At 36.6% G+C, this 12,642-nt stretch overlaps 1 protein-coding gene across 2 annotated transcripts; it reads left to right on the top strand.

The window, feature by feature from the left end:
* LOC127425271 (serine/arginine-rich splicing factor 4-like) lies at positions 1-12,233 on the top strand. Of its 2 annotated transcripts, none has more exons than XM_051671020.1 (6): positions 1-157; positions 2,780-2,922; positions 7,772-7,881; positions 8,016-8,224; positions 8,441-8,506; positions 11,351-12,233. In XM_051671020.1, the coding sequence occupies exons 1-6, from the start codon at positions 51-53 to the stop codon at positions 11,778-11,780; spliced, it is 1,065 nt and encodes a 354-aa protein (XP_051526980.1). In that variant the 5' UTR covers positions 1-50; the 3' UTR covers positions 11,781-12,233. The 2 variants fall into 2 exon arrangements, with proteins under 2 accessions (XP_051526980.1, XP_051526981.1); XM_051671021.1 differs by lacking the exon at positions 1-157 and adding an exon at positions 7,346-7,504 and having other exon boundaries at positions 2,800-2,922.
* The last annotated feature ends 409 nt before the right edge of the window (positions 12,234-12,642 follow it).

The following is a 12,642-nucleotide window of genomic DNA, read 5'->3' as shown; positions in this document are numbered from 1 at the left end:
CAGACGTTGTTGCTGTTTCATTCACACTGAACTGCTGCCGCACCGGGAAAATGTCTCGAGTTTACGTGGGGAAATTGAGCTATCGCGTAAGAGAAAAAGACGTGGAAAGGTTTTTTAAAGGCTATGGGAAGATTCTGGAAGTGGACCTAAAAAATGGGTAATCGTGTTTTCATTATGCGAGCAAATTAAATGTTTAGCCGAAACAGCTAGGCCATTGAGTCTTTAAGTAGGACGAGCTGCTGGTTCTTTTGATGTACATCATTGTTCTGAATTCAGTAAAAACCTTCGTGATTCATTAAACTTAAACACGTTTGCACATGTTAGCGGTTTGTAATCAATCATTATAAACAACTTCTTACATGAAATAGCCCAGCCGCCTGACTCCATTGTTTGTCGTCTGGCCTGCAGTCAGTGTATTATTTTGCCATTTAAGTGTCCCATTCACGGGAATTTGAATTTAGCTCATATTACGTTTATTATAGGGTACAAAAAGATGAAACCATTAGTGAAAATGCCTTAATTTTGCACTTCTAATTTAATTATTTTTTATTATTACACCACGTGTTATCCATAACATTTGAGTGAAAGGTTGAATCGAACATTATACATTTGTATAATTGTGTTTTCCTTTGCACATTTTGTACAAACATTAATCCTAGTTTCCATCCTCTTTTCGCGCTGTTTTGTTATCGACAAAGTGAAAATGCGCAAAAAAAAAATGTTTGCGAAATGTGTCGTCTTCTGCCTGTTTCCATTCAAGTGGCCTTTTATCGACAAAAATGGTGTGCGTGATGACGTCATGCTTAAACACTTTGTCGTATAAGTTTTGGTTTAGCGCAGAAGAAATCTGCCCTTAAGCTGTTTCCATACAGAAATGTGTGTATATCGCTAACTGTGTACTTTTCGCCTCTCAGGTGTCCCTAAAATGGGGAGAATATTGAGACAATTCATTGAAATTAGCCAGCTTACTGTCATTTTAATTTCACAAATAAATGCAATCAGAAGAGGAGGAATTGCGATGAAAGGGAGCAGTTGCCCTTCTGATAGGACTGTATTATTGGTCCTGATGTTGCGCCTATTGCAGGTTGCCATTGGTTCCGACCCGAAAGCGAATCGTCATGGCCCTGTTCAAGCTGGAAACCTGCACCAAGTAGTGGGAGAAACTTTCGGTCTTAGTTTAAGGACCATCCATACATGTGTATATGCTGTGTGCACAGCTATTAAAGAAAACCCGATGTGGTGTAATATCAGGGTTTACATATATGATACATTCCTGATATTCAATAGGCTGTTTTGAACAATCATCTAATCTAAAGCATCACAACTGCATTATGTCCTGTATATTTGTCCCGCAACATTTAATGACCAACTGAACTTGATTATCATCCAAAATTAATTTAAATGTCATAATGCAAATGACATTTTCTGAAGAAGCTCAGCAAATGTGATCTGAGGTAAAGAGGGTTAGATTTAAAATATTTAACAGTTTTAAAAGGTTCAAAAGCTCATTTTCTGTAAGTGAACTCCGCATTGGAAAATAGTTCTGATAGTTTATAGTCTTGAAAAAAGTGTAGAACATTCTGAGAATGTCATTCAGATGACTTTTTTCATCTACAGAACAGGCTAAGGCTAATTAAAGTTTGTGTAAAGAAAGGGCAAGTATATAGGCCTAACATTATTATTATTATTATTATTATTTTTTAATGCTTTATTCGTTTGGTAATTTAATTTTGCTGGTATTTTTTCAAAAGTAAGCTGAACAATAATTTTGGGCTATGTTAGTGTTCCAAAAAAGCACACTGATGCTTATTTTTAATTTAAAACATCTTTGTGCACAGAAATTATGTTTTTTTTTGTATTATGGGCTAATTCCATGACTGCCGTCTATTATTTTGAATGGTGTGGAAAAGCAACTTTAATAAATAAATGGATGTCTACCTTGATTAAATTAAATTAATTACAAAGAGTGGCCATTCACTTGTTCTCCGTGCACTTGTCGATGACCGGTGCATGATACGAGATATTTGTGTTGGCACTCCTGGAAGTGTCATGACACAGATGTGTTTGCAGCATCGGATCTGTGCAGGTATGCTGTTAAGATCAATCTATAACAGTGCGATTAATGCTTCACGTACAATAAATTGGCTTTTGATGTATTCCTTGTCATCATGATTATTATCACAGGCTAACGATTGGGGTAAATTCTGTCATGTGACACTATATTTTTGCGTTAATGCCAATTTTCACAAAAAGTGTTTCCAAAACCAGTTTTTCGTGACATTTGAAGTATCAACATAGTTTATGTGCTAGAGTTTAATGGAAAAATATTATGTTGACACTTGTGAAATTTTAGCGATAATTTGCTACACTTTTTGTCGCAAAAATACCCTTGGATGGAAACGTAGTTATTACAGATTTGCTTTAATTTATGAAGTGATCAGAAATAGTCCATAATCTTAATTAGTAATGCTGCATCATTTATATTAGTGAAATGTATTACATGTGTATTTCAGTCAGTTGGTTCATGAGCTTGTGCTATTTTATATACTTAATGAATCTACGTAGTTGTAAGTAAATATATATATGTATATATATTTCTGTAAATGGGACAAAGTGCACATCTTTAGCCATTAAAATATACATTATAGAAGGTACCAACATAATTGAACACCTGTAGAAGCTGATATGATTAGAATTTTTAGCAATTAGTGTGTGTGTATTCCACAATATTACACATTCACGTTCTTCCTCATATTCCTATATCTCTTATTTCTTTAAGATATGGCTTTGTAGAGTTTGATGACCCCCGTGATGCAGATGATGCTGTGTATGATCTTAATGGCAAAGACCTTTGTGGGAAGAGAGTTGTAGTGGAGCACACCATAGGACAGCGCCGTGATGCAGGCAGCAGATCCACTAGAGGTATGATATTCATTCATTCAATCTTCATGATGTCACCTACTTCTGTTTCTAAAGGCTCAGTCACAATCACTCTTGTACAGTGGAGTTTCTCATGTGATGAAGGCATGGATGAGCGGCGAGTGTAAAACCTGCATGTGTATGAAGGTAAAAAAGTAGCAAAATTGAGAGCTTGTAAATTTGAATTTGAGAACTGGTACAGTAAATATTTTGACTTGTAAGTTAAAATTTACACTTACAGCACCGATGTGAAAACTCGTAAAATAAAAATCTGAAGTTGAATGTTGCAATCTGCACTCACAGACAGTTATCAAAAACCTGTGTTTTGAAATTAAACTTGCAGACAAATAACCACAAATGTGTAAAATGACTTTCACATAAATACAACAACAGACACAAGCTTGTATTACATTTTAACTTTTGTACTTTAATTCTGTTTCGCAGTACAAATACAAATCGGTACTTAGACCTTGTTTGATCACATGTGGTCAGCCCTAAATACAGGTCTAAACGGGGTCTAAAACGTTTTGTGATCGGATCACAGAAACCACTTATGAATGTGGTCAAAACGCATGGGTCCACATCGCATTTGAGGTGTAAACACTAATCCGTCCTGTATGCGTCCTGGGAGCAGTGAAGCACCACCCCTCACTTGTCAATCAACCGCTGCGCTAAAACAAGAGTTTAAACTTTTCGGCTTTAAAAAGTTAAAGCTTTTAAAGTGGTCCGTTCAATCAGAAAATTATAAAAAGTGGATACATACACAATCACGAGAACTTCATGGATGATCTTTAGTGTATTTTATATTAACACAGATGACAAGCACGAACACCTGAAGCTCCTTTTGCAGGTAATCCACTAAAATAACAGATAATTCTGCTTGACATGTTGCGTTTGTGCTTAGATTAAATTTCAGCCGCATCTGTGAGAAACAGCGCGCCATTTTTTTTTTTTTTTTTCGCTTTCTTTGTCTTTACTGTCTTTGATGCTCTTAAATATCATGCAGTAACACACTGACATAGTGATTGATGTATATCATCATGAAACAGAGACCCTTCCCTCCAAATCTGAAAAAGATCACCTGAGATTAATCGTAATACCAGGTGGAAACAGGGCCTTACAACCTCTCAAATCTGGCACTGTAACTTAAAATCTTCTTGACTTTTGCAACAACTTTTGCTATAAACCTGTAACAAAACTCACTTGTGCACTTTGTGTCTGTCGTATTTATATAAATGTCATTTTACAATTGTCTGCAAATTTGAATTCAGAGCATAGGTTTTTGACTGTTGTCTGTGACAAACAATTAACTTCAGGTTTGTATTTGACAAGTTTTCACATCTGGGCTGGGAGTGTAAATTTAGGGTTAGGTAAGTAAAAATTTTATTGTAAAAGTTATCATATTAAAATTTACAAGCTTTTGAGTTTTGCTATATTTTTACATTCATACATGTGCTATGTATGTAGGACCCACACAGTGGTCACTGCCAAACCTTGCAACTTGCTATTGATCAACAATGTGAATTTGCATCCCAAAGTTCACCAAACTCAAAGCTCATGCGAAATTTGCGTGAGGTTTCAAAATTTCTTGTCCACCAGAAGAAATTCTTGATTGAGAAATTCCCTTCAAGATATTTCACTTGTGTAATTTTGCCAAGCAAGGGTGGAATGATGGAGCCTTTAGGGATCTTGCTCCTTTTCTTCATTGGTAGATGAGTTTGGTGCTTGACATTCCCATTGATTGATTCATTGATATAACTACAGTGGCTGAAAATGTTTCTGATGGTGTCAATGCCGAGACGTGATTTATAGATGACTCAAATTTATGGATGAAACATTGTGTGTTGTTCCATCCATAAATTCATTGAGTGAAACGCTGATGTTTTAAAAGCAGTGAATCATATATCTTTAGGCATTTTCATGTCATCTTTGATTTGTATGTTTTTCTAATCGTTGTCGTGTTGACTCATTTGATCTAAAAACAGGATGGAACAACATGTCTCCAATCTCTGTATGAGAAGCCTGAACATATGTCTAATATAATGTACTGTGTAACATCACTGGAAGTGCAGTTGCTGTTCAGCTTTCTAATGGAGTGAAATTGTTTGGATGGTAATCTTTAGAATTCTGTTAATGGGTGATTCTTCAGTTAGGGAACTTTTCTGATTTTAAAGGAACATTGTTTTTTTATTATTGTTCTAATAATATACAGTATACAGCTCTGGAAATAATTAAGAGACCACTGCAAAATTATCAGTTTCTCTGGATTTACTATTTATAGTTATGTGTTTGAGTAAAATGAACATTTTTGTTTATTCTATAAAGTACTGACAACATTTCTCCCAAATTCCAAATAAAAATATTGTCATTTAGAGCAGTGGTTCTCAGCCTTTTTGAATATTTGAAGGCCCCCTCGTCCGAAACTAGACGTGTCTGATTAAAATAATCATGGATAATTTTTGATTCTAAGTTTCAGAAAGAGTCTGTTTATAATTTGTAGGCATCTAAAAGTATTTTTTTAGCATTTTAATTCAGTTATATTATTTTAATATTTCTTAATGTAAATTAATTTCAAGTCATCTTGAGGCCCCGTTGGAAGTGTGCTGAGGCCCCCTAGTGGGTCCCGGCTCCCTGGTTGAGAACCACTGATTAAGAGGATTTATTTGCAGAAAAGATGTAATGTTTCCAGACGTCAAATAATGCAAAGAAAACAAGTTCATACCCATTTTTAAACAACACAATACTAATGTTTTAACTTGGGGGGGCCTGGGTAGCTCAGTGGTAAAAGACGCTGGCTACCACCCCTGGAGTTCGCTAGTTCGAACCCTAGGGCGTGCTGAGTGACTCCAGCCAGGTCTCTTAAGCAACCAAATTGGCCCGGTTGCTAGAGAGGGTAGAGTCACATGGGGTAACCTCCTCTTGGTCGCTATAATGTGGTTCGTTCTCGGTGGGGCACGTGGTGAGTTGAGCGTGGATGGCGTGAAGCCTCCACATGCGCTATGTCTCCGTGGCAACGCGCTCAACAAGCCACGTGATAAGATGCGAGGGTTGGCGGTCTCAGACGTGGAGGCAGCTGGTATTCGTCCTCCGCCACCCGGATTGAGGCGAGTCACTACGTGACCATGAGGACTTAAAAGCGCATTGGGAACTGGGCATTCCAAATTGGGTGAAAAAGGGGAAAAAATCAACAACAACAAAAAAAAAAAAAACTCATGTTTTAACTTAAGAAGAGTTCAGAAATCAATGTTTGGTGGAATAACCCTGATTTTCAATCACAGCTTTCATGTGTCTTGGCATGCTCTCTACCAGTCTTTCACATTGCTGTTGGGTGACTTTATGCCACTCCTGGCGCAAAAATTCAAGCAGCTCGGCTTTGTTTGATGGCTTGTGGCCATCCATCTTCCTCTTGATCACATTCCAGAGGTTTTCAATGGGGTTCAGGTCTGGAGATTGGGCTGGCCGTGACAGGGTCTTGATCCAGTGGTCCTCCATCCACACCTAGATTGACCTGGCTGTGTGGCATGGAGCGTTGTCCTCTTCCTAAATTAAAACATTAGTATTGTGTTGTTTAAAAATTAATATGAACTTCTTTGCATTATTCGAGGTCTGAAAACACTGCATCTTTTTTGTTTTGACAATATTTTTATTTGGAATTTGGGAGAAATGTTGTCAGTACTTCATAGAATAAAACAAAAATGTTCATTTTACTCAAACACATACCTATACATAGTAAATCTAGAGCAACTGATAATTTTGTAGTGGTCTCTTTAATTTTTTTCCAGAGCTGTATAAGCAATCATTTCTGGGTTTAAATTATGGATTATCATAGCTTTAAATGTTAGTTTTATTTTTTTTATTTTTTATTTTTTTTTCTCTAAATTAAGACTAGTGAAATTAAATTTTGGCTTGTACCCCCACCCAGATTTCATAACTTTCCCACTACAGTAATTTTTTAGAAAGTGTTAATCAGAAAATTATTCTTTGCACTTTTTCATAATTAATTTGGTGTTTGCGTAGAATTTGTAATTATTTATAATCGCTGTCAAAAATACTGCTGTCATTACTGTAATACTGTCACACTAAGAATTTAAAGAACAATGGAGTTTTTATTAAGTGACCATTTGAAGATCACAGATTTCATTCATTTTAAAATTTGAAAGTAGGTTAATTAGGTGATACCAAACGGAGTGTATTAGATAAAACTTTAAAAAACTGTTTGAAAAAGATACATTTTTCAAGCTTTCAAGTCATCAAATGTGCCCCTAATTGAAGAATCATCCTCATTTACTTTGATTTTATGTGCAGGAAACTTTAATGCAGAATTTTTTTATTTTTACAATATAATTGGTTTATTTCAATTAAATTATTTTTTAATTTAAAATAATGTCAATAAAGCTAGAAATTTAACCCTTAATGTTTTATTAAGAGTCTGACTGCCTGCCCCTTTTGCTGGCCATGGTGTCTCCCCTTCCCATGTGTGCGGCTCTTTGACCAAACTGGGCCGACCATTAGAGCGAGCCAATGTGAATGAGGACCACTTTTCCCATTAAGCCGGGTGGTGAGGATGCCAAGGGGTTTAGGAGATGTGGGTTGAGTTCTTTTAGGTGCCTGTAATATTTTTGGTTTAACTTTTTTTTATATATATATTTTTCCTCTTATCTTAGATTTAAACACAGTGTAAGTATGTTATTCAATGTCTTTTTAAAATATTTTCAGTTCATTAAGATTGATACTATATTATAAGTTAGAGGGTACAATAACATTTAATTTCTGTCTTAAAGATGTGTTGATTAGTATTGTCTTTTTTCCCCCCATGCTCACTTGCATACGTCTTATTCTTGTCATTTTGAAGGCAGCCGGTTTGGTCGTGGAGGAGGGGACAGGCATGGCCCACCTGCACGCTCAGATTATAGACTGATTGTGGAGAATCTTTCTAGTCGCTGCAGCTGGCAGGATCTGAAGGTACGCAAACACTACAACCACCAGTTCTTTTTTAAGTGGTATTTGGTAAGGCGAGCATTACTATTATTACTGCTCATACTTGACCAAACCCCTGACCCTAAATGTTAAAGTAATGTGTCACTGTTTCTTACCAGGACTACATGCGTCAGGCTGGTGAAGTGACGTATGCAGACACTAACAATGGCCGCAAGAATGAGGGTGTGATAGAGTTCAGGCAGTACTCTGATATGAAAAGAGCCCTGGAGAAACTCGACGGCACAGAGGTCAATGGAAGGAAGATTCGGCTCATCGAGGACAAGCCTGGTGCCAGACGCAGGCGCTCCTACTCCCGCAGCGCCTCCAGGTGCGAACAAACGCATGACTTATAGGATTTAACTCAAAATTTTGAAATAGAGTTCTGCCATAGGTTAAATGTAAAATACATTTTGGGGCAACACTTTTTATGTCATACATCTGATTAGTGGTTGGCTAAAGGAACTTTTATCATAGTAACAGTGACTCTAGAGTTTCCTAGAGAGCATGTGTGTAAAGTATCTGTCTTCATGGATGTATCACTCAGGTCTCGCTCCAGGAGCAGGAGGTCTCGCAAGAGTCGAAGCCACAGTCGAACCAGCAGCCACTCACGGTAGACAAACTCCCTCATAAATGCTCAATTGAGTGGTTGAAGACTTAAAGTATATCATAAAAAACTTTGAAGAGAAATTAAATTGTATTATGGTCTATTGTAGGGAACGCTAAATTTATAGGCTATTTGTTTGTTCAATTTTATAAATATATGGGATATACCGAAATCCGTTTTAAGCAAGTTAGTTCACATGCACTTGGATTGAGTGAATTATCTGACGAATTTACAAATAATATCTAAATTAATAACACATTCATATCTAGAATGATATCTAGTCATATCTATCTAGTCACCAAAAAGGTCTCCAGCATGCCATTAAAGGATACATCCAAATTGGGCAAAGAAATGCATGATGGGGAGGTTTGCTTTAAAATCCAATTAAATGTTCAACTCTTAACAGAGAAGCCTCATTTTATATTGGATTTTTAATGAAACAATGCTGAATCAACAAAGATTTTTATTATTATATAATTATTATTATTTAAATTTGATTAATTCCAGTAAAAAACAAAACAAAAAAATCCTTCAAATGTGTGAAAGGCCTACTTTTACACTCTCTGTAATACACTGAACAAAAATCTATAAAAAAATTACCAACAATGTAAGAAACCCACGTTTACATGAGATTTGAAATCATTGGATGATTCTCTGCTTTTGACATCAAAATGTAAACAGTCATGCGCACAACTAGGGCTGGGCAATATGCAAGAAATATGTTCACGATATTTTTATAAAAAAATATTGCAACCCCCAGGGCGAGGGATCGGTGAATATTTTTACTTTATTGATTATGCTTTAAAAAATTGTCTTCTATTGAAACACAAACTCAAAACAAAGATATTTCTAAGCTCAAATTGCACTTCAGAGGAAAATGAAAAGCAATTAAATCGTACACTCACTGAGCACTTTATTAGGAACACCTGTACACCTACTTATTCATGCAATTATCTAATTAGCCAATCGTGTTGCAGCAGTGCAATGCAAAAAATCACGCAGATACAGATCAGGAGCATCAGTTAATGTTCACATCAACCATCAGAATGGGGAAAAAAGTGATCTCAGCGATTTCGAGCGTGGCATGATTGTTGGTGCCAGATGGGCTGGTTTGAGTATTTCTGTAACTGCTGATCTCCTGGGATTTTCACACATAACAGTCTCTAGAATTTACTCAGAATGGTGCCAAAAACAAAAAACATCCAGTGAACGGCAATTCTGCTGACGGAAATGCCTTGTTTATGAGAGAGGTCAGAAAGTCTACGGTAACTCAGATGACCACTCTGTACAATTGTAGTGAGCAGAACAACATCTCAGAATGCACAACATATCGAACCTTGAGGCAGATGGACAACAACGGCAGAAGACCATGTCGGGCACTTTATTAGGACCATAGTGTTCCAAATAAAGTATTTAGTAAGTGTATATAACCACCCTTCCATTTGCCATCATGCAAGTATCCGTCTACAACAGGTGGAAAATTACTAATACAAATTAAGATCTAAAGACAATTATAAATGTAAACAATAATAATATATGAAATAAAAAATGTTTAGGTCCAAGGTGAACTTGTTTTTGTATACACATGCATAGGCTATAAAGTGAACCTGCAGAGTTGCATTCACAATGCATGATAAGCGCAAACTGTTCCATGGAAATAAAGCGAGCTATACTTCGAGCACCTCCTGAGATGGTCTGAGGTCATTTGCAGCATTCTCACTGTTGACACTATTCTTGCAAATAGTTTTCAGATGACTAAAACAGAAAGAGTGAACTCTTTACATGGGCGTGTTCCACGAGACACGCTCCCGCTGCACGCCTAAAACAGCACATCAGAGACATTAATTGACAGCTTTTCTTTTGTCAGTTCTTCACATAATAAAATGTTTCTTCAAGCACGTCTTTGTGTCTAACAGCATTTCTTGTCATGTGTCATTTCGAGACGTTTTACAGTTAGACTGCCATAGATGAGCAAAATTACCCGCCATGCGCATGATATAGGCTACTCGCATTTGGCGGGTGCTAATTTCAGAACCTGGGCTACTATTAATATATTATGCGGCTTCCCAGCTCCATGGTTTTATAATTTCCCGATATCGTCGATCATCGTGTGTCAGTGAGTATCGCAATCGGCATTGGGATATCTGTCAGATATCGTGAATATCCGATTACATCATCCTAATCACCCAGTCCTCACACAACACTTGCTCACATTGGATAAACCGGTAAAAACACTGGTAAAGGGGTTTACATGCAATGCAATGGTTTTGATCATGGAAAACCTGGAAATATCAGGGAATTGTACAATTGTACATTTCAGGCCTGATCTCAAGTCTTAGTCATGAAAATATTAGAGCGAATATGCATTTTTCTAGTTATGCTTTGCTTTGTGAGCAAACCTTTTTAACCTTTAAACCTCATCCATTTTAATGAATTGGTTAAACCAGTTCACAAATTATTTAAAAATGAAAATGCATTTTTAAATTTTTTTTAAGTGGGAATTTATTGGGTCATAAAATACAGAAACCCTGTCGATACAATTTTTTTTTTTTTGTTTTTTTTTAATTGCCCACCTCTAGGAATTTGCTTCTTTTGCTTGAATCAGGCTTAAAATTTATTTTGAGTGTGGTCCATCTTGGTTAAGCTTTGTGATTCATTTCTCTACATTCTCTCTGATTATGCATGATGTAAAATTAGCAGTTTTGATGTTTCTGAGTCCACTAGAGGGCAGTCTTTGCTCAACAAACTTGCTCAAGACCCTTTTGCACTGCAATTCCTGTGTGGTTCTGGCTTCAGTCTTGCTGTTGTTGTGCTGTTTATTTTTCCTAAATTGTCTGTCCTCCTTATCAGACCCTCAGGTTCAAGATCACGCAGCAGGTCAATCAGCAGGAAGGGCAGGAGCAGTCAGGCAGAGGAACGCAGTAATAAAGCTCCCAGGAGCAAAGGAGTTGATAGTGCCAGAGAAAACAGCAAGAGCTGCAGCCCCCAGAACAGAAAGAGCAAGAGGGACCGCTCCTATTCACGATCCAGATCTCGATCCAAATCAGGGAGCAATAGGGATGTCTACGGGGAGTCTGGATCCAAGAATTGGGAGGCAACCCAGAGCGAAGGTGAAGGGAGAGGTGCAGAGAGGGCGCACCGTTCTAGAGCTCATTCTCGATCCAGGTCACAAACGCCACCAGATGCTGATCTGCGGAGGAAATCTAGATCCAGATCCAAATCTCGCTCCCGTTCACACTCACATTCTTATTCCCGATCTCGCTCACGGTCTCGCTCATGAATCAAAATGTTGTCCCGCCTTTCATTTCCCTTCTACAAAGCACATTACATTTAAGTTTAGCCTTTTTTTTTTTTTTTGTTTGTTTTTTCTTCAAATAGATGATAGGGTATTCGGGATGTTGCTTCCTTATTCTTAGTATTTACTTGTTTTGTACTCTGTCGATATTTTGTGTTGTTAATCTAATGCATAATTTTTAGTAATGTGTTTTATATACATGTGATCCATATATGTATATATGGATCACATGTATGTATATATGGCTCACATGTATGTTTTATTCATAAGTTAAGACAACTTTAAGGGAATCCCAGAATAGATGTCTTAACTTCTGCGTTGTATACCTTAGAAATGTACCACATTTGTTATGATGGGGCAGAGTGTATGCTAATCCATTAGATCTTTTTACTATGAATTTTTCCATGTACAAAAATAAAATAAAAAACTGCCTCTGAATGTGTTGTCTATTGAAATAATTTACAAAGGTGCTTCTGTGGCAAGTTGTCCTCATATTTGAGTAAAATGTATAAAGAGAACGATTTAAAGTGTTGAATAATTTACTCTGTGGACTATCTTTCTCAAAAGGTGAAGAATGAATAGGCTACTTTTACCATTCAACAAAAATAGTGTATTATTTAAAGTTGTATTATACTATCAATATTTAAAAAGGTTAACTTAAATTAGCTTATTCAAATTATAGCCTATTCATCACATAAATCATAGCTTAGGACGAAATAAAGTACACAAGTCGTATTGACTACTTTTATGGTTCTTTATGAAATTTTATACAACAGTTAGTTCCAATCCTCGAATCTGACAGGATGAGAGGTGTTCCAAAAGTGCTGATACACAGTCCAACAGCACT

Source organism: Myxocyprinus asiaticus, chromosome 34 (genome assembly GCF_019703515.2).
Source record: "Myxocyprinus asiaticus isolate MX2 ecotype Aquarium Trade chromosome 34, UBuf_Myxa_2, whole genome shotgun sequence".
In the NCBI taxonomy this organism is placed as follows: Eukaryota; Metazoa; Chordata; class Actinopteri; order Cypriniformes; family Catostomidae; genus Myxocyprinus; species Myxocyprinus asiaticus.
Note: the sequence above shows the minus strand (reverse complement) of the source record. Positions and strands in the feature narration are given on the sequence as shown.

What these genes read in the sequence shown, in the direction of transcription:
- LOC127425271 (XM_051671020.1), top strand. Translation starts at nt 51, where the DNA reads ATGTCTCGAGTTTACGTGGGGAAATTGAGCTATCGCGTAAGAGAAAAA. An exon ending in AGGCAGCAGATCCACTAGAG is followed by an intron (nt 2,923 to 7,771) that starts GTATGATATTCA and finishes GTCATTTTGAAG; the next exon opens with GCAGCCGGTTTGGTCGTGGA. An exon ending in CGAACCAGCAGCCACTCACG is followed by an intron (nt 8,507 to 11,350) that starts GTAGACAAACTC and finishes CCTCCTTATCAG; the next exon opens with ACCCTCAGGTTCAAGATCAC.